This window comes from Musa acuminata, chromosome BXJ1-5, assembly GCF_036884655.1.
Source record: "Musa acuminata AAA Group cultivar baxijiao chromosome BXJ1-5, Cavendish_Baxijiao_AAA, whole genome shotgun sequence".
Classification (NCBI taxonomy): Eukaryota; Viridiplantae; Streptophyta; class Magnoliopsida; order Zingiberales; family Musaceae; genus Musa; species Musa acuminata.
The window spans coordinates 3,204,388-3,223,781 of NC_088331.1; the positions used below are offsets into that span (position 1 = coordinate 3,204,388).

The window sequence follows — 19,394 nt, forward strand, 5'->3', positions numbered from 1 at the left end:
TTTAATGTGTATTTAAATCAATTTAGTTAATTAGTTTAAATATGTTAGTGATTCAATTATCTTTAATAATCGATCAATTATTTATTTTGTGATATCCATATTGCATGTATGTGTCATCCACGTGAACATCACATGCATAAAGCTATCATCATGATGTTGAATCATCCCACATATCATGTTGGCCTTCTCATGATTTGATCAACTGCATCAAATAACACCACTCTAATACGATATCTTTCAGTGCTCATCATAATTATTTCAGGTAACAATGTTATGATGGCATACACGCATCAAGATAAAAATGACAAAAATATCGCAGCCAACCATCACGGTAGGCTTGCATGATTTTGCCAACTTATTATATAGCACTACCCCTTTAAAAGATGCTGTTAGTGATCACATCCTTTGCAGCAGCGTTTGGTGCTCTGCCACTTCCTAAGGAACTCTACTCTTCATGGAAGGTCTCCATCGTCTCTCGAGCGATCAGAAAGCAAGAGGCTGGCCCACCATTTGTCCGCTTCCCCTGCTGCATTCATCGGTGGATAATAAAGAAGAGACTCTGGTCAGATCAAAAGATGTTGTGTGCAGAAGAAAAAGGCCACATTAAAAGAGCAGCAGAGTGGTCAGGATAAGGCTACCAGCAACGAGTCAGTGTTCCATCACCAAAATATATATATATATATATATATATTTGAAACCCATGACTGTGGACTTCCCAGCTCACTCACCTGGATGCTTGACCTGCATTTAAACACGAAGAAGAAAAGTGTTCGATGTAATCAGTCTGGATACTTACTGCCTTTGGAAATAGCAGGCTGATGTTTCCAATCAGCTTTAATGACCCAGGGACCTGGTCTCACAAAGCACTCTCTGGTACTATGAATGGGAATTTCTCTTTGACTTGATTGTTTCATCTGTTGACTTTCACATATGGTATTTCTCAGAATATACCAGAGCTGATGATGGTCCATGGGAACAAAGCCACAATTTTGTCTGCCCTTCATTAGATCAGGAAATGTTCATTGGACTTCAAACTCCTTGGGGAAAAAGAAAAGGGAAGTTAGATTTACAATGGTCGTGGCCTTTTGGATGTAATCTACTATTGATCTTTCATCTTCAACTATCAATAATCACTTTCAATTTCTAACAATTGTTAAATCTAAAATTGCAGTAAGCATACAAGAAAACAGAACAAAAAGAGGATACAGGTGTCTTGTGTAGCCTCAAGTGACAAGGTACTTCACTAAAAGATGTAAAGAGGAATGAAGAAATATATAGCTAGCAAAATTTTGTAATTGGAGGAGCTAGTTAACCAAAAGAACATTTCAAAATTGAACAGTAATGAGAAACTGGACCAGCTATTTGTGTCGTATCTAATAATAAGACCTATGCAGGAAAACAATAGAAGAAGGTGAGCAGCAGTTACATGTTTGCAGAACAGGTTCTCTAATTTTCTACAGCAATTTTCCCCATCTTGCTCAAGCTATGCATTTTCCACGCTGTTATGGATGGGATGAGTTCTTGTGGGCCTCTTGGCTTGCTGTTTAGGTTGTCCAAGTCTTTAACCTGTTCTTTTAAAAATCAGGCCAATCCTTCAGCAGACTACAAGCTTACGGAGACATGAAAGTTGGCAGCTCAAAATAAGCACTAGAACATAGATACCAAAAACCTGTATATGAAGAAAGCCGTAAATACCATTTAGTAATATCTTTCAAGTACGATCAAAGCAACCATTGTCCATCTCAGCTTTCGAAGCTCCAAGCAAGCTAAGTGGGGTGCCCAATGCTTCAAATCTCCCCAGAATTTATTTGCTTGTCTCTACTGCAAGTACTTATGACGGGCTCAGTTGGATAGAACAGTCTTATTTACAGAGCCATTGTGTCCAGGAGCTTGCACAAAATGCCATGGCTTCGGCATCTTTTCATCTGGGAACAGACACATTTCAGAAAGTTCTTCTCAAGGTTAAGACGAGGCCCCAGAAAAATAATTAATATACCTGATATTGGGAGCATATGGGCGCACATGTCCCAGAATTGAAGCATGCAAATTAGGGAACAAGTCTAAAGAGGTGCCTTTTCTGGACCCAAAGCATGCAATCCATGCCATTAGTCAAAAGATAAGATCCACCAGGAATCAGCTGTGTATCAGATCATGTTCCCATGACACTGGAGTGACATTGTTCCATGACATTGGAGTGTCATTGTTACGTCATTCCTGCTAAATCGCATACTTCGTTATCCTTGTCCAATCCTCCGGTAAAATTGTTTTCTGCTATCACAGTGGAACTTACAAATGTGATCTACCAGACGAACTTACAGATGCGATCTACTACTTGTCCAGAAATGTCTGGATTGCACCACTTAAATATATAAGTCCCAGAATTAGGCTGTTCCATCAGTAGAGCAACCCACAATAAGAGGTAGGCCCCTTGTGAAGGGCAGCATGAATTCACAAAGGATGAATGTTCCACACTTTGTCACTTGCTTCCCAGTTTCTACATACCAGGTATCCCAGAGTCCCATCTGTGCTCCATTGGAGTCTTATAACAGCATCCTTATCGCTTCTCAAGGCCATAAAATTTTTGTGGTCCCATCAACATACTGCAGGAATATATCTTTGTCATGGAGCCAAATGCTGTTGCAGTTCCAGCTGGGTTGTGCTTCATGGTTTACATTGCAATCTGGTAACCTGAGCGGCATTATCAGTGACTCCACACCAGGGATCCATTTTTCTCCCCCAGGGCCAAGCACTTGAACTTGAGGAGAACTGTGGAACAGTAGCCTGTAGCCCTTTTCTGCCCTTGGCCTGAAGACTGGAATTGCCAATGCAGTACCACTAGGTGTCGCAAGGATTTTGACCGCTGATGTTGATGTATAAGAACCAGGATTACTTTCACCTGACCAGAATAATAGCAAAGAAGCCATATCAAGGCAAACAATTCTGATGGACGGTCATGTGCTTCTCCAAGAAATATCGATAGCAGTTACCTAAACAAAGAACAAATGAGCTGTAAAACGTAAAGACCATGCTCCATTGACATTAAAAAAGAACAGTAGCTATAAGAAAACTCTAAGCTAGGCCAATTGAACAGTATATATGGTGGATTGGACATCTTCAACCCAACTAAAAGTTCCTTTCATTGATTTGTAAGTTGACAAATACACACTAATCTTCTATCCAATGGAAATAAGGACTTAAATAATATATCCTTGGTATCTTATTTGTCCAAATAATAATAATAAATAAGCATCACCAGGTTCAATATATTGCAAAGAGGTCTAGGCAATTGACAATACTAGAAATTTTCTAGTTACAAAGAAAATCATCTAGACACTCAATCATCAAGGATAGATATCAATTCCTAACTATAACAACTAGATGTTCTTCCCAGAGTAATGTGAACTTAAAGAAGAATAACGAAGTTCTTTTGTTACTCCATTTGAAGTATAACATTAGTTTGATTTTTAGAAGAGAAGTTAGTCATGCACATAGTCAAAGCAAACTGATACAACTTATGCAAACTATTCCAGAGCAAGCAGGCAAATTAACCAATGAGCTTCTGTCTTAAGAGTTTAAGACTATCTTGTTGCTGCTTAGTGATGATAATATATCTCATATCATGTCTTTTGTCATGTTTAGCCTTTTCCTGTCGAAATTAGTTTCTTTATAAGCTCAATACCCATATTGATTAGAAGCCAACGGTCGTATGCACACCAGCTGATGCAAAGATACAGCTGAGAGAATTTGATAGATCAAAAGCAAGTTAAAGGTTATCGTTCTTGAAACCAACATACCAAACCCATAATGACTGACATTTCTTGTTTTCCCTCCAATCCGTTTCTTTCTTATTTCCAATTTCAAATGAGATGGAACATTCTAAAGAGTCGCGTTCAATGAAATTTACCGTGGATCAATGCTCATCAACACAGCACTTCACAGGGACCCCCAACAAAGACCATCAATTAGATAAATCGACAAAAAAATCGCGATCCTATTCATCAAACGTGATGAAAGAAACGGGAAAGAAGCTAAAAACGATCAACAAATTACCCAAAGCAAGCGCTTCAAACAAAATTACTCTATACAGACGAGCAGCCGAAGAAAAACCCTAGCTTGGGAGTCGAGCAAACGCGTGCATTATATATACAAACCCTGAGCACGTCTCCCAGTAGCTGGCGGCCGTCTGCTCCACGACGAGGGGACGTTGCGCTTCGACGGCAGCCACAGCGGCTGCGGCGGAGGCGACGACGTCGAGCAATAGTTATGCAGGTGAAGCGGGGTTTATCTTCGGCCGGTTGGGTCGGGTTTATCGACTCGGGCTGGACTCACGGAACCACACGATTCAGCCACGGGGTACCAAAGATGAGCTGGACCGGGCCCCATGTTGGCGAAAGCTTTTCACGCCTAGTCATGGGATCGAATATATATATATATATATATATATATATATATATATATATATATATATATATATATATAACACTGTGATTAACATCCATACAAAAATCACGTCAACTCTAACCATGATTAATGTTTATTTAAACTTCAGAGATACACCTAAAGTTTTTGAGATCATAATGGATTTTCCAAAGATCTTAATGTAAAATAAAATAGTCCAATGGAGATTAACTACAATGGAATATATATATATATATATATATATGAACTCGAATTTTGAGATAAATAAAAGAAAGTTACCCTTTCTCTAGAAAAGCAGTTACCCATTGTTCAAACAAAAGATGAGAACACCAATCATTTACTTACTAATTGTTGTAAGATTATGACAGGACCTTTGGTCAATTTTGACCACAATCTCATGTACATGAAGATAGGTAGATAGCACCAGCCAACCTAGTACTTCATGATGATAAAGAGAGAACCCACATTTAAGCATTATGAAGATAAATGAGATTTAAACCATTGATTTCCAAGTCCTTGTGCTTCTGGATTTATCATCTCACCAGTTCTGAATTTGTATAGGGCAGTTGTAGCAAAACACCACCCCCAGTCTATGATAATATGAAGATCAAAAATGAAAAGGGGAAAAAGTAATCTGCATAATCTTCAGCATTGCACGAATCCATCTCTAGAACAAGGGGAAAAAGATCTCATCAATAGATGCTTGTAGGAATTAAGACATCACAAATGGGTCAGCTTTTTGTTGATGAGAGAACTCTGGTATGGCCTAGTTGAAGCCTGTGGAGAACATATCATAGGGGCATAAATTAGCAGACTTTAGTTGGTAGAATTAGCATGCAAATGAAGATCAAAGATACAAGCTTACGGGTAGTTAATGGAACATTTCATCCAGCTTCTGTCTGTAAAGAGCCAAACTCTGCATTCACAGGCAAGAGAATTGCATTACTCGCCATGAACAAGAACAAGTGGAACTTGAATTGTTTACTACTTTTGGTCTGCAGAAGTTTCTGCAGAACATGTAACAGATTTTCTAAGAACTTGAATTGTTTAACTCAGATATAAGAATAGGAACCATTATTAACTTAACCATGTCCAAATCATTATTTTTTAATGTTGCTGTCTTAATTTTAGTTTCAATGACTTCAAAGATTATATCTTCTAGCATTCCTAGTTAACTGCAGTATGGAATCTTAATTTTTTCCCTGTGAATATAAAATCAGTTTAATTATGCAATATGTCATATTTTAACAAGTTAAAATCCAAAATCCAGGATTCTGATTAATCCAGAAAAGTAATTGTTCTCTTTATAAAAATCCAAGGCATTGAAAAATCAACATCACATACATGTCGCTAGAAGCATAAGAAAAGTTATTTTAATGAAACAAACTTCCTTCACCTGAGGTTATGTGGTTGTTTAAGTATATGTATAAAGTATTTTATATTTAGTCATTCTAGTACATATATGGAGTTCTAAAACATCTTAGATTTGATTTTACCTCCTATTTCTTGACTATAATCTGATACTACATTTATTGTTACTCATTTTATTTCTATAAAGCATTAAGCCACTATCCCAAATTTCCTTGCAGCAACAGAACATTCAAAATCTCGTCTGAGATCATCAATTATGACTGTTGCATCAGCAAACAGCACATACTGTTTCATTACAAGTTGCTTTCTGCTGTTAAGTTTTCATGCAGTCTAACCATTTCGACTCACCATAACTGATTCTAAAATATGCTATAGCTTCATTAGATTTTCTTAAGCAGATTAATTAAATCCTTTTACATAAATCAATCCTTTGGATTCAGTACATGATATAGAAAGATACTTAAATCTATTTGCCCACCTAAGAACCAAAACAGAAAGAAAAAAATAAACACTAGACAAGAACATCTTCCTGTCACAATCAAATAATATATGATTCTGAACATATTGCCCACCCTATGAGCTAGAACACAAAAGATGAGCAAACCTCCTGACCTTACAGAGAACCAAAAGAGTTAATCAAACCAAGGAGATATAATTGATATACCAATGGCTCCTAAATATGAAATTAAATATTTTTGCATAAATGCCTCATTATTTGCATTTTGAATACCAGAACTGGAGCAAAGGACTTCTTGCCAGTTGCTTAAAATTGAAACACTAATTTGTTGAACAAGTAATGGAAAAGCATTAGAATGTACAGAAAAGAAAACTTTCAAGACAGACAGAGCATAAGTTTCTAGAATATAACAACAGAGAGCCATCAATTTCTCAATACCTTCCCTTTTCTTTCTTGCATATTCAACAATCAGATTATCTTAAAAGCTAGAAATATACATAGTTTCATGCAAACTATACATCCATGTAGACTTATCATAGGCAACTAAACAACATTGTGAAAATAAAAGGATATTATGTCAATCAAAGGAACAAGCATAAAGTGGTAACTATAAAGAGAAATATATTTAATGTGTCAAAGTTGCATACTCTGGTATAAGCATAAACACCAGCCTCAGAAGGACCGGTTGGGCTTCCTCTCCTAAAAAACTTTCCATCCTTGAATATATAAAGCATAGGAATGCCAGTTGACAGTTCAAGGCTGATGACCTGAAGGTGAAGTAATAATTTTAACCACATCAAAAACAGTTAATGTAATAAACAAAGCTTCTAATAATAAAAGCTCATCTCCTCACCTCCTGAGAAGTCAACTTGTCCAGGTACATAATAATGGACCTAAGCGAGTTTCCATGGGCAGCAATCATCACATTTTTGCCAGTCAAGAGTTGAGGTACAATCTATCATGAAATCCTTCCCAGTGGTCAGGTGACTGAGGGTGATATATAATGTACTACATCCTAAATAGATTAAAACAGGATAGTTCTCAGGTAGCTTAAATTCAAGATATCAGCAAATGTTGCTGTTTGTGTTAGGATATACAGTTTGTGTCAAGATACAGTCAAATTAACTTCTACAGTTTCACTATGCAATTAATAACTCAAAGTTCATCTTTCACTGACACGAAATTGCTCAGGAAAACAGAACATTATATCCATGTATTATATAATCAGTAGAATACACATCAGTAGAATACACATAAGATATGCTAGGTGACAAGGAACATAAAATTCTAACGCTTGCCACCATATATGCAAACTTAACTAAAATGCCTATCTTGCTATAAAAACCATCATAAACCTTAGATTTTGTCAAACTTATAAAATCTCAATTCAGACAACGAAAGAAAAAGTAGTGCAAAACTGCAAAATCAAATGCACACCAGTCTTGAGCAAGGAAAAAGACATTGATGTCACCTTCTTCACTAGATTTATTTGATTTTGAGGTTATTTACTAGCCTTCAACATTCAGTAGCTCCAACAACATTAGGTTTTCAACAATAATGTTTGATCAAATGAGTGCAGTAAAAAAAAAAGTCTTGGGCAACAGGGAGTTTAGGTTTTCAGAATTCTGCGATGGTGGAATTTAGATGGTATCATATTTAGGGAAGAGAGGAGAGGAAAATAAGAGAGGAAATTTCTTGGACACACTTCAAGTCCTTTGAACTCACTTCAATGGACAATTTGTAGCCTCTCACAACTCACACATATTGTGGGAGAAAAACTTATTCATTTAATAACTGATATGTACCTGATATACAAATTACAATCCCTTTTCTGCTTTTTATAGGATCCAAGCATAAGAAAAATGGACAAATACAGAAATAAGAAATATGAAGAAAGGATAAAGGCTTCATATCATACGATGAAGTTGTTCTGACTCACTTGATGATTTTTTAAAAAAAACAAGAACTGAACTCCATGTGACAGTAGCTGAAACTTCTAAAAATAACTTAATCATCTACTGTAGTCCTTACTTGCTCTTTGAAATAAGCCACAGCTCTATCAGCACACATCTCCAAACTCTCACCATCTGGGGGAGGAATATCATAACTACGACGCCATTCTTGAACTTTTTCTTTTCCAAAACGGTCAGCTGTTTCTTGCTTATTGAGGCCTTGTAGTTCACCATACCTAGAGAAAACAATGGAAGAGAGTGAAATCATGTGACATCCTGATGTAAGCTTCATAGTGATGAGTCACCTCATATACAGAAGGATAAAAGAAAAAGAAATTACATTCTTTCATTCAGTTGCCAAGATGTTATCACAGGAATGGACTGTTTCTTTGTTTCTTCACTGTGTATCTGACTCCATTTCCAGGCCTGTTCACTCTCATTGTGCTTGATGATTGGAACCTGAATTAAAATTAATGTGCAAGGAAGGAAAAAAAAAAGTTGTTCAGGCTTATTGGTAATTTAGTATATTAAGAGATGCTATGGATACAAAGGAAGTTTTTCACATAATTAACAAGGTTAAAGTAAAGGAAGAAACAAAAACCTTCTTGCGGCGATGTTGGGTCATTGCAAGCATAGCAGTCATCTGAGCACGAATCAGTGAAGATGTATAGATCATGTCAATAGGTATATTGCTTATTCTTTTGCCGGCTTCAATTGCTTCCTCCACACCCTTTTGAGTCAAAGGTACATCAACACATCCTGTGAAGAGATTTTTCTCATTCCATAAAGACTCACCATGTCTTATCAGTATAAGTGCAGTTTCATCTGCAAAAGCAATAAGATAATACTTAATGTTAGTTATAAAACAAAATCAATATCTAGTTACAAAGAAGTAAAACTTCTAATGAAAATGCATAAGCAGTCTAAAACTAGCCACTACAAAAATAGTTTAAAAACTTTCTCATCTTTGTCCCCTTTTTTGGCTGCTAGCAGCCTAGTTTGTCATCTTTGGATATACAGTTGCTAGAGAATTAAGTAAAGAATAACCAAGGTTTGCCAGTCGCATATAACATCCTATGCGATGTGAGGAGTATCAAAGTAACAGCAAGAACTGCAAGATACACTTACCTGATTTTTTCCTAAAATCTTTAGATTCGCCATTTGATGGTATTTGAATTGGATTGGCAACTGGAGAAGAGCTTGATGCATGAACCGTAAACAAATTCCTTCTCACAGAGTAGCAGATTGCTCTTGAAAGAAGTCCCATGTCTATCATAGAGCCCTTGGAAACTATTTTCCCTGAAAAGCTTCCAACTTTATTTTGCAATCCCTGAGTTTGGATGGAACTGAGGGCATGATGGCATGCCATTGAAGCCATTCTGGTGTAGCATACACCAATGTGAGAACACAATATTGTTGGTTACATGATTTATTGCTTCAAAAAGAAAAATAAAGGATAAAACTTTATGAGAAAAGAACATAAATTTAATGCGTTTTTCAACAGCATAATCACAGTACAGTTGCGATAAAAATGCAATTTCTTCTATCTAACTTTCTAGCTTGCCACAAGGGTTCCATAACATACGTCAACTGCAAGATTGCACTAAAACCAGTGTACGATGGCATAAAAAGGAAAAAGGAAATGTTGGTTCTTCCAAAGAATAAAAAGGGAAAAGTGCTAGGAACATGCAAGAATCAAATTCAAACATTTAGACCACTGATTGAATTACCACGAGATGTGTTGAAGGCAATCAGTTCTCCACCGACGGGACTCAAGAACGGATCTTTATGAATGAAATTTCTGGATTTCAACTAGCAAATGTACTCTAGAAAACGCAGCGGAAAGAACAAAAATATCCCCTTCTGAGGACAAAAAGGCGTTCCAATCAAACAGACAAAAGAACTCTTTTCTCTACGGTTCTACGCATTTGGGAACACTTTGTAGGAAAAAGAAAGAAGAATGTGAGAGTCAACCTTATTCGGGCGCACAGGAAGGTCGATCAGAGCCTGAAAGGCCGCAATATCTGTAGCGTTTTCGTTGAACCCCCCCGACCCGATTTGATTACGGTCAAACCGAGGCCAAGAGAAGCAGCGATCGAACGGATGTGCGTGTGTGTGAGAGAGAGACAGAGAGCATTTCTTTAGAAGGCGATCGGAGTCGGAAAAGGAGCAAGCTTCAATCGGCCGAAGCGAGACGGGTGGTCGTGTGATTTAAAATGACGACCTTTGGCAAACTTGGCGTAAGGGAGAGAGAGGGGGGTTTCGTGGACACGTGGAAAGAAGGGGGAAAACGTTTTCCTTTTGGTGGAAACAAAAGCAAAAGCAAAAGCAAAAGCAGAAACCGAGAACCAAAAGGGTTATCTCGTCTTCCAACGTGCGTCGGCTTCAATTATGGTGAGTTGACCAAATTGTCAATGATTGAAGTTATTTCTTTTATGCCTTTTCTTGCAGACATAAAGATGCTAATCAATCTAATTGGCATCATGAAATTCCAATTTCTGATAGTGATAAATCTATTTATACGATTAATTGTTTGTTAAAATAAAATTTCACTTTCTGTGACTCTCCGAAGATACAAATAGATTGATGATTAACATTTTACAAGTTGAACAATACTCACATTGGCGCTACAAAACTTTTGTGATTGCTTCAATGATTAACCCTTAGAGAAACTAAATTTAGTAGAAGATTTTTGTTTTTGTGTTCAATATTTATGAAAGAAATTAATATAAGATGAATTTTTTTTACTGTCGGAAAAATTGCTATATTTTTTTTCTTTTAAATTCATTTTATTTGTCAGTGATGAAAATATTGTTATATGTCTAGAATTTGTAGAACTATTTAATTATCTTCCTTATGAATGCTCATAATCTTGATCAGTTGTTCTATGAATTTGATTTGACTTGTGGATAACAAGTTCATTAGGAATGAAGTTAAAACTTTGATGGTACAAAATGCATACAAGATTTGCTGAATGAGAATAAGAAAAGAGTTTGACTTTTTGGTTGTAGTTGCTCCTACCATCAAAGCATCCTTCAACCTACAATCTCACAGTTTGTGTGATACAGTGGTTCCATATATGAAGAAGCAATGGTTCAGAGAAGAAGTTTGCATCTCTCTCTGTGGCTGATTGAAGCAATCAATGGACTGAACACCATGCATGCATCAAAAAGCCAGCCCCCATGTTCTTGAGTACTGCACCAGTGCAGCAGTGTGTCTATCGGACAAGCTGAGGTTGCTGCTTCCCATGTTCTCTGAGTGGAGGACACTGGGCAGACCAAATGAACAAGCCATGACTCCCATCAACTAGTAGCTGCTGTTCTGCTCTGGAGCAAAGATAAAAAAAGTATGGTGAACCTGCTTCATTTCTTTGTCTTGCTTGTGACTGCTGGTTGATGGTTTGTTGAGAAGAAACTGCACCACCTCACCTAAAAGTGTTTCAATCAATCACAACATCATACCTGGAGTGCCTATGTTTAAGTGGTCCTATGAGGAGCATCACTGCCCTCCAAGGGACAGCATTCAAATCCTTGTTTGTCAAGGATCAATTCAGAATTGCTCTTCACTGCTGCAGATTACTGTAGTGTTGCTACCTTCTCAAACAGTAGACATAAATCCACAACATTAAATTAGTTGGGTGCTCTCTTACTACAGCTAAGAGATTGACTCAGAGATACATGTTGCATGAATTATATTCATAATATGACATTACAAGGACAGCCACTGATGCTAGACAATTCATCACATAGACAACCAGAAACTAAATGAGGTATCATATCCAAAGAGATGCTTTGACTCGTACTTCTTCACCTTTGAAATGCCCTACTCAGCAAGGCCAGAACTCAGCCTTCTTCACCTTTGATATCTTCTCCAGGACCCCCTCTGGGGAAACATAGCCCATGACAGTAACCCTCTTTGACTCCAGTTCTATGCTAAAGGATGTCACCCCTGCCATGTTTACTAAAGTATATATTCAGGAGAAAAAGGTTATAAAATAGAAACTCGAGGATTGTCTATATCTTTTGCCAATTTATGGAACTTCTTTTTTTGATTGGGAAAACTAATGTGTATACCTTCCATCTTAGAAATGTGCTTCCTAACTTTTCCTGCACAGGCTTGACAGTGTAGTGAGACTCTCATAACCACAACCTGGCAAAACAAAAAGGCAGAAAAGATGACAAAATCATTTATAGTAGACAAAAAATTAGACTGAAAAATGTGATGTTTTATGGATGAATTATACATGTAAAGAAGAACCAAAGGTATTTCCAATGCAACTACTCTACATCTACTCTACCACTCTATATTGGATGCTGTTGCTCCGATTGAATCTACTATCCTTCTCTTCTGATTTCATAGAATAATATAATCATCACTACAGTTTAATGATCTCGTGGAAGAAAGTAATATTCTTCAAAACAAAGAAGAACAAGAAAAAGAAACTAAAGCTTCGACTTACTTGAAACACATGATGATTAGATGGAGGGAAGGAGGAGATGAGGTTGCTGCCGCTGGAAGGCTTTCGTGGCACTCGCTCTTTCTTCATGACCATCGGAAGGGTGACTGATCTCCCATCACCCGAACTGAACCTGCGGGGATCGCCGAGGCGAGAACACTTGACGTCGACGAGAGTCCTGTCGAGCTGCCGCGGCACGATCATCAACCGAGGATCGTCGGGCACGCACACCGCCGTGGCCGACCGCGACCGGCAGAGCAAGCCGTTGGCCTTCATTCCTGCAGTGAATGGGTGAGGGGGAGAGAGAGAGAGAGAGAGAGAGAGAGAAGAAGAGTTCAAAGTGCCAGGAGTGTGGAAGGTATCTATATTCCACTATGATACATGGATGTGAACAGGGAGGGGAAGGGTGGTACTTGAAAGGAGTAGATGTAGCTAATCTTCAAAGGAGATCTACTTGGTTAGTATTATATGTGATCTGATCCAAAGACTTCAAAGTTTGCATATATTTATCGGTCGGTGAGATAACCTTTTCAACATTGCTTTGGGTAGAGATCGTTATCAGCACTGCATGTGGCACAATTTGAAGAGATGTGATCCAGTATGTACAAATGAGCTCAGCTCAGCCTGCAAACATGCCGATGGATGGATGGATCGCAGTCAAGCGACTTGGGAAGTGGCCTCGACCAGATTCGACGTACATATGTACGTTAATACGTCAACCCGAAGGCAGAGGCTGCAGCGAAAACAACAGTTACTCCTCCATTACTGTCTCTTACAGCAGCAGGGTAAACGAGAGGATGGGAGAGAAGCATTGCTTGTGTTGTTCCTCCGCCCACCCTCTCCTTAGCTTAAGGTCTCAAATGGATGGACCTAAACGAGGAGATTTCCAGCTCTCACATGAGTTGAGTTGCTGTAGCTCAGAGAAAGAGAATCAGTACAAATTACCTATTCAAAGAATGAAACTCTGTGACGGGATGCTGTTCTTTGTCAGATATACTTTCCCTTCATCTTGTGTGTAATGTTAGTTGAAGCAACTTGCACATTTTGACTTCATCTCTCCTTCTTCTACAAACTTTTCTCTTTAATCTATTGCTAATCGTGAAGGAATAAACAGGTGCTGGTAAGTATGTAGAATCAGGTCAGAACTTGGAAGGTCCATATTTGCTTGACCAACCTTCTACCTAAGAAAGCAGAGAGACAACTGGTAGTTGCCCAGAGCTGCCAACCAACCATGCTTCACTGCTTTAGCAGTGTGCATGCCCCCCATGTGGAGCTCCTCCCCACAGCCTCTGTCATGTCCCCATCACCTTTCAGGGCGGGTAAAAATCTAGCCACATCCACCCTAACTCATCCTGCAACCCTAAACTATTTAATGGCAGCAGACACTGTAGCTTTGGACCCGCAGAGAGTAAATGTACTTGCATATCTTGCATGATGACTACCTTTTTGGTGGTTATGGCCACAACCGGACCAAGTTCCTCAGCGACAAGTTTCTGAACTATGTTGCACTTGGAAAGCTCTCCTACTACCAATTTCCTTACGGGAGGTGCTGAGATGATGATGCTGACAGTGCAGGATAAGTATATATTGAGCTATTTGGCATGAATTACATAGAGAGAGATTTCATGATTGATATGTCCATGACAATGTCAAGAATTGCTGTAGAATGAGCATCAAGGAACAATAGCTTCTTCCCTCATTGGTTACGATCACTACAAGTGCATAGCAGACAGTAGGGGACTGTTGTCAGTATCGAGTTCAGGAGGTCAGTTGGAGCTGAGTTGGTAGCCGTACTGAGCTAGTGTCAACGCAGAGAGAGAGAGAGAGAGAGGTATTGCACAAGGATTTGCTCTAGTTGGATGGTAAGCAAACACAAAGATGTCATGGATCTTCTCCCACAGTATTGTTAATGGGAAAATACTGATGATTCAATATTTCGAGCTTAATGCATATACTTCATCACTGCCTAGATACTAGACACTTGGAGGTGCTTGGTTTGTTCATGCAGTAAGATACCTCTAATTCACTTTCTTCTAGATATCTGTTTAAGAAGAAGAAGAAGAAGAAGATGATGATGAAACAAGGTTCTTTTTCCTCATAGATGATGAAGTCGTATACCAATATGATGAGTCAGGCACTGTGAGCACCTTCAGCTTATGACATCATGTAATATTATTGTTAGATTTCAGTACATGTATGCTACCTAATTGCATTTTCTTTTTCTTTGATGTACAGTTGAAATCTGCAATAGTTGTCACATTGGCTTCAGGCTGAAGCAGAAGGCATTACAGCAATAGTGATGACAGGCAAGCATGCCAAACTTCTCTTTCTATTTCAAAGATCGTATCTTTGTAGTTATCACAATAATTGTGTGGTGGGAATGTTCTTCACAAGAAAAGACAGGCATGAAAACTAACAGCTACAAGAAAACCAGATCAATACTGCTCCTCTTCCTATTTGATACACAAGAATACAATCTGATACAGCTATGCCTTGTGTCATTTCCTTTCTGTCATGCCTTGAATCCTCCGCAAATCTGCAGGAGAACTGTCTATAATTCCGAAACAGTGCTCTATGCATGCTTGCTTGCTGCACAAGGTTTGAACACACTAATTTGCCGGCCACACCTATTTTATCCTCCGAATTTGTTGTGATTGCTAAAAGAAACTATTGTTTTAATTATAACAAGTAGGGAAGATAATAGTCTGATTTTTTGAGCACTTAAGTTGTCATTTAATGTGTTTACGAACCATAATAATTTTCATGAATCTAATCTGAGACAAGAAAGGACTCCCCATCTTCGTGTTGCTTTCGATGATCATGACTTCCACCGTCCGTTGTCAATAGTCAACATAAAAAAAGTCATAGAGAGAGAAAAAAAGGGGAAGCATCATATCACGGGACGTTTGTGACGACACATATGATCGATCTTTGTGACGACGAAAATGATGGGATTAGGTGATGATGACCCAAGTTTCTTATTGTTCTTTCTCCTTGGGAAGTTGCATGGCAATCCCGCCATCGATGTTTCTTAAGGCTTATCCCTTTGAAATCTCCACTTGAGGAGGAAAGCTCCACAAACGCGGATGGATTGGTTGAAGGAAGAAACAACGCCAACTCCCACAAGTCTTGAACGCGTCGTCCTTCGACTCTCTTGCTTTGAAGGGAGGTAATCATCATCTACGAAGACCGGTATTAGTAAATGAAATTTAGAAAAGGTAATATATCAGAGCTTGAATCAAATAATAATAGTAGACTCAGCTACTCATATGAATCTAAATCAGTATCTTAGAAATTCATCAAGGTATATGAATCATTATAAATTATATCTATCAAAGTCAAAATGATATTAAGTATCATATTGGATGAATTCTGTAATATAGTTTTTAGACCACAAAAAAAAGAGATATTATTAGAGAAGTCTGAAAATGTGGGGACACTTTCCAGGAAAAGTCCTAAAAAATAATTTTTCAAATATTTGACTAATTATATTTGTCACACTTGATAAATAAAAATAGGACGATTCTTTCAAAAAGAAATAAAAGTCAAGTTAAAATTTAGGATGGATTTAACTTCTCACCAACCGAATTACTTGTTCTTTGTTAAATACGACCTTGACTTTATCTCGGTCGTCTCAGTCAACTACAAAATGTGCCTCGTAAGCTTACGATTACTAATAATAATATTATTATTATATCTCCTTCACAACTAACACGCACAGAGGGAGTCAAGTCAATTTGTGTCGTCTTATCATACAAGTCTTCGATGTTTGAACGAGATTTGAGTTGATCTGATCCATTCCATTCACATTCATCTTAAAATCCGCATGGAAGTAAGGAATGAAATGAGTTATATGATCCACATGAACGACAAATAGAGATACCGTACGCGCAAAAGGTTCGCTTCCGAGAAAAGACAGCTAAGACAGAAATAATGTATGATTTTTTTTTTCCTTAAAGAGAGATTAATCTTTGCTTACGCAAACCAAACGATACGATTCCTTTTGCGTATGAGCGAATCAAAAAATAATAATTAATATTAATGTTGGTAGTGCGTTTTACCTCACTTATAATAATTGTTTTATTTTTGGAGTGGATTTCGATTTGTTGAACCGGCTTAGAATTTATTGAACCAAATCTGAACCCATCTAGAAGGTCAAAAGAAAAAAGGAAAGATTCCTCGCCTTTTATGGGCAAAATTGAAAAGGAAATAAAAATAAAAAATGGTTTTAAGACATATACAGAGCAGTAAACTATTAACATTTATTTTAAGACGAAAAAGAAAGATAAATGGTTTTTCTTTTCCATTAGAGTCGGTCAATCGGAAAATTTGTTGCTAAAAACCTCGTCGTTGCCGCCAAAGTTGACTGACCGCAGCTATTTTTGACTCCCATCATATAAAAAGCCTTGCGGTCTCCTTTGTGCAGAGCCCGCACTGCTTCACAATCTCTCGCCTCGACAGCAGCAAAGAAAACGTTTGTGGAAGATGAGTGCGTCATACAGCGCTTCTTGGCGACGAGGCAATCCACGCCTGCTGCTGCTGCTCGTCTGCACGATATGGTCAACTACTGGGCTCCTGGTGCAAGCCAAGGTGCACTACCACAAATGGGATATCTCGTATAAGTTCAAGTCGCCGGATTGCTTCAAGAAGCTAGCCGTCACCATCAATGGCCAGACGCCCGGCCCAACCATCAACGCCCAGCAGGGCGACACCATCGTCGTTCGAGTTAAGAACAGCTTGCTCACCGAGAACGTCGCCATTCACTGGCATGGCATCCGTCAGGTGCTCACACCGCTTTGTTCTTGGAGGGAAAATCACTGCTTTTGTTCTAATAGATGGCGGTGGAAATCATGATTCTTCTTTGACTTGCAGATCGGCACGCCTTGGTTCGATGGGACCGAAGGAGTCACGCAGTGTCCGATCGTCGCCGGAGACACTTTCGTCTACAGATTTGTCGTCGACAGAGTAAGTTCTTTACTCGCACAAGGATTGGATTCGACCGACGAAGAAGAAAAGAACTCAAACTGATTCATTCTCTCTCTGCAACTGATCTCAGCCTGGTACTTACCTCTACCATGCCCACTACGGGATGCAAAGGTCGGCAGGGCTTTACGGCCTGATCCGAGTGGCGGTGCCGGACGGCGTCGTCGAGCCATTCGCCTACGACTACGACCGGAGCATCATTCTCAACGATTGGTGGCACAATAGCACCTATGAGCAGGCCACCGGTCTTGCTTCCATCCCCTTTGTTTGGGTTGGCGAGCCTCAGGTATGGTTCGAAGGTTTCGGAACTATCATGAATGTACGCAAGCTGAAGACTAAGTTTCGTCTTCCTTCTCCTGCAGTCTTTGCTGATCAATGGAAGAGGGAAATTCAACTGCTCCCTCGCCGGACCAACCGCGGTCTGCAATGCTACCAACCCCGAGTGCTCGCCCTACGTGCTCACCGTCGTGCCCGGAAAGACTTACCGTCTCCGAATCGCAAGCATCACCTCCCTCTCGGCTCTCAACTTCGAAATCGAGGTAACCGCTGCGTTAACATCGCAAAGGAATTCCGCAAAGTTACGACATCTGCTCCTGCCAGTTCTGATGCAGTTGTTCTCACTTGATGCAGGGGCACAACATGACCGTGGTTGAAGCTGACGGTCACTATGTCAAGCCCTTCGTCATCAAGAACCTCAACATCTACTCCGGCGAGACGTACTCGGTCCTCTTCACGGCCGATCGAGACCCTTCTCGCAACTACTGGCTCGCCATGAACGTGATCAGTCGGAAGCCGGGAACCCCCACCGGGACGGCCGTCCTCAATTACTACCCGAATCACCCGAGAAAGTCCCCTCCCACCTCCCCCCCGGTCGGTCCTCCGTGGGACGACGCCGCGTACAGGTTCAACCAGAGCCACGCCATCCGATCCCATCCCGATTACGTCCACCCTCCTCCGCTCACCTCCGATCGCATGATCATCCTGCTCAACACGCAGAACAGGGTCGATGGCTACACCCGATGGTCCCTCAACAATGTATCCTTCAACATGCCCCACACGCCGTACCTCATCGCCCTAAAGGAGAACTTGCGCCATGTGTTCGACCAAAGGCCGGCGCCGGAGACGTACGATTACAGGAACTACGACATCCACAGTGTCCCCGAGAACCACAACGCCACCACCGGGACTTCGATCTACCGGTTGGACTTCAACTCGACGGTCGATGTGATTCTGCAGAACGCCAACATGATTGAGGCCAACAAGAGCGAGACGCACCCGTGGCACCTGCATGGCCATGATTTCTGGGTGTTGGGCTACGGGTCGGGGAAGTTCGACCCGGAGGTCCATCCCAAGGAGTACAACCTGGTGGATCCCATCATGAAGAACACGGTGCCACTGCACTATTACGGGTGGACGGCGATCCGGTTCCGGGCCGACAACCCGGGAGCGTGGGCGTTCCACTGCCACATCGAGTCGCATTTCTTCATGGGCATGGGGATTGTGTTCGAGGAGGGCGTCGACAGGGTCGGCGAGCTGCCCACCTCCATCATGGGCTGTGGCGATTCCAAGTCCTTGAGGGGGCCTTAAGCCGTTCGCGTACGGATCGTAAAGATATCGATCAGGGCTACGCGCGCATCTAAAAGAACACCCTCAACAACTTCTGGGTCCTCTCCTCTACATGTCCATTCCATCATATCTTCATTTGTTTTGTACCTTAGAATTGATGGGTCATTATTGTGATTATTACTATTGTTTT

General features: G+C 39.8%; 3 protein-coding genes and 1 long non-coding RNA gene across 10 annotated transcripts; 1 reads left to right on the forward strand and 3 right to left on the reverse strand.

Moving 5' to 3' along the window:
* Window positions 1-193: 193 nt before the first annotated feature.
* LOC135673022 (uncharacterized) lies at window positions 194-4,305 on the reverse strand. 5 transcript variants are annotated; one of them, XR_010513207.1, is made up of 5 exons: window positions 4,152-4,305; window positions 1,997-2,987; window positions 1,696-1,925; window positions 1,427-1,566; window positions 194-1,037 (listed from the first exon to the last, which is right to left on the reverse strand). It is a non-coding gene; the product is annotated as an uncharacterized LOC135673022 (long non-coding RNA). The 5 variants fall into 5 exon arrangements; XR_010513209.1 differs by having other exon boundaries at window positions 194-526; window positions 797-1,037; window positions 1,427-1,925; XR_010513208.1 differs by having other exon boundaries at window positions 194-526; window positions 639-1,037; window positions 1,427-1,925.
* A 750-nt stretch (window positions 4,306-5,055) lies between these two features.
* On the reverse strand, window positions 5,056-10,390 carry LOC135585872 (2,3-bisphosphoglycerate-dependent phosphoglycerate mutase 1-like). Of its 2 annotated transcripts, none has more exons than XM_065181690.1 (9): window positions 10,174-10,390; window positions 9,328-9,578; window positions 8,801-9,024; window positions 8,540-8,658; window positions 8,279-8,435; window positions 7,101-7,202; window positions 6,895-7,014; window positions 5,285-5,335; window positions 5,056-5,196 (listed from the first exon to the last, which is right to left on the reverse strand). In XM_065181690.1, exons 2-8 carry the CDS (start codon window positions 9,575-9,577, stop codon window positions 5,291-5,293), a joined length of 1,017 nt encoding a protein of 338 aa, XP_065037762.1. In that variant the 5' UTR covers window position 9,578; window positions 10,174-10,390; the 3' UTR covers window positions 5,056-5,196; window positions 5,285-5,290. The 2 variants fall into 2 exon arrangements, with proteins under 2 accessions (XP_065037762.1, XP_065037764.1); XM_065181692.1 differs by having other exon boundaries at window positions 9,328-9,634; window positions 10,174-10,309.
* A 1,414-nt stretch (window positions 10,391-11,804) lies between these two features.
* Window positions 11,805-13,065, reverse strand: LOC135674902 (protein SODIUM POTASSIUM ROOT DEFECTIVE 1-like). 2 transcript variants are annotated; one of them, XM_065185164.1, is made up of 3 exons: window positions 12,659-13,065; window positions 12,273-12,348; window positions 11,805-12,147 (listed from the first exon to the last, which is right to left on the reverse strand). In XM_065185164.1, exons 1-3 carry the CDS (start codon window positions 12,929-12,931, stop codon window positions 12,026-12,028), a joined length of 471 nt encoding a protein of 156 aa, XP_065041236.1. In that variant the 5' UTR covers window positions 12,932-13,065; the 3' UTR covers window positions 11,805-12,025. The 2 variants fall into 2 exon arrangements, with proteins under 2 accessions (XP_065041236.1, XP_065041235.1); XM_065185163.1 differs by having other exon boundaries at window positions 11,805-12,159.
* A 4,014-nt stretch (window positions 13,066-17,079) lies between these two features.
* LOC135673023 (L-ascorbate oxidase-like) lies at window positions 17,080-19,394 on the forward strand. Its single transcript, XM_065181693.1, has 5 exons — window positions 17,080-17,437; window positions 17,528-17,620; window positions 17,712-17,924; window positions 18,001-18,177; window positions 18,269-19,394. Exons 1-5 carry the CDS (start codon window positions 17,141-17,143, stop codon window positions 19,223-19,225), a joined length of 1,737 nt encoding a protein of 578 aa, XP_065037765.1. The 5' UTR covers window positions 17,080-17,140; the 3' UTR covers window positions 19,226-19,394.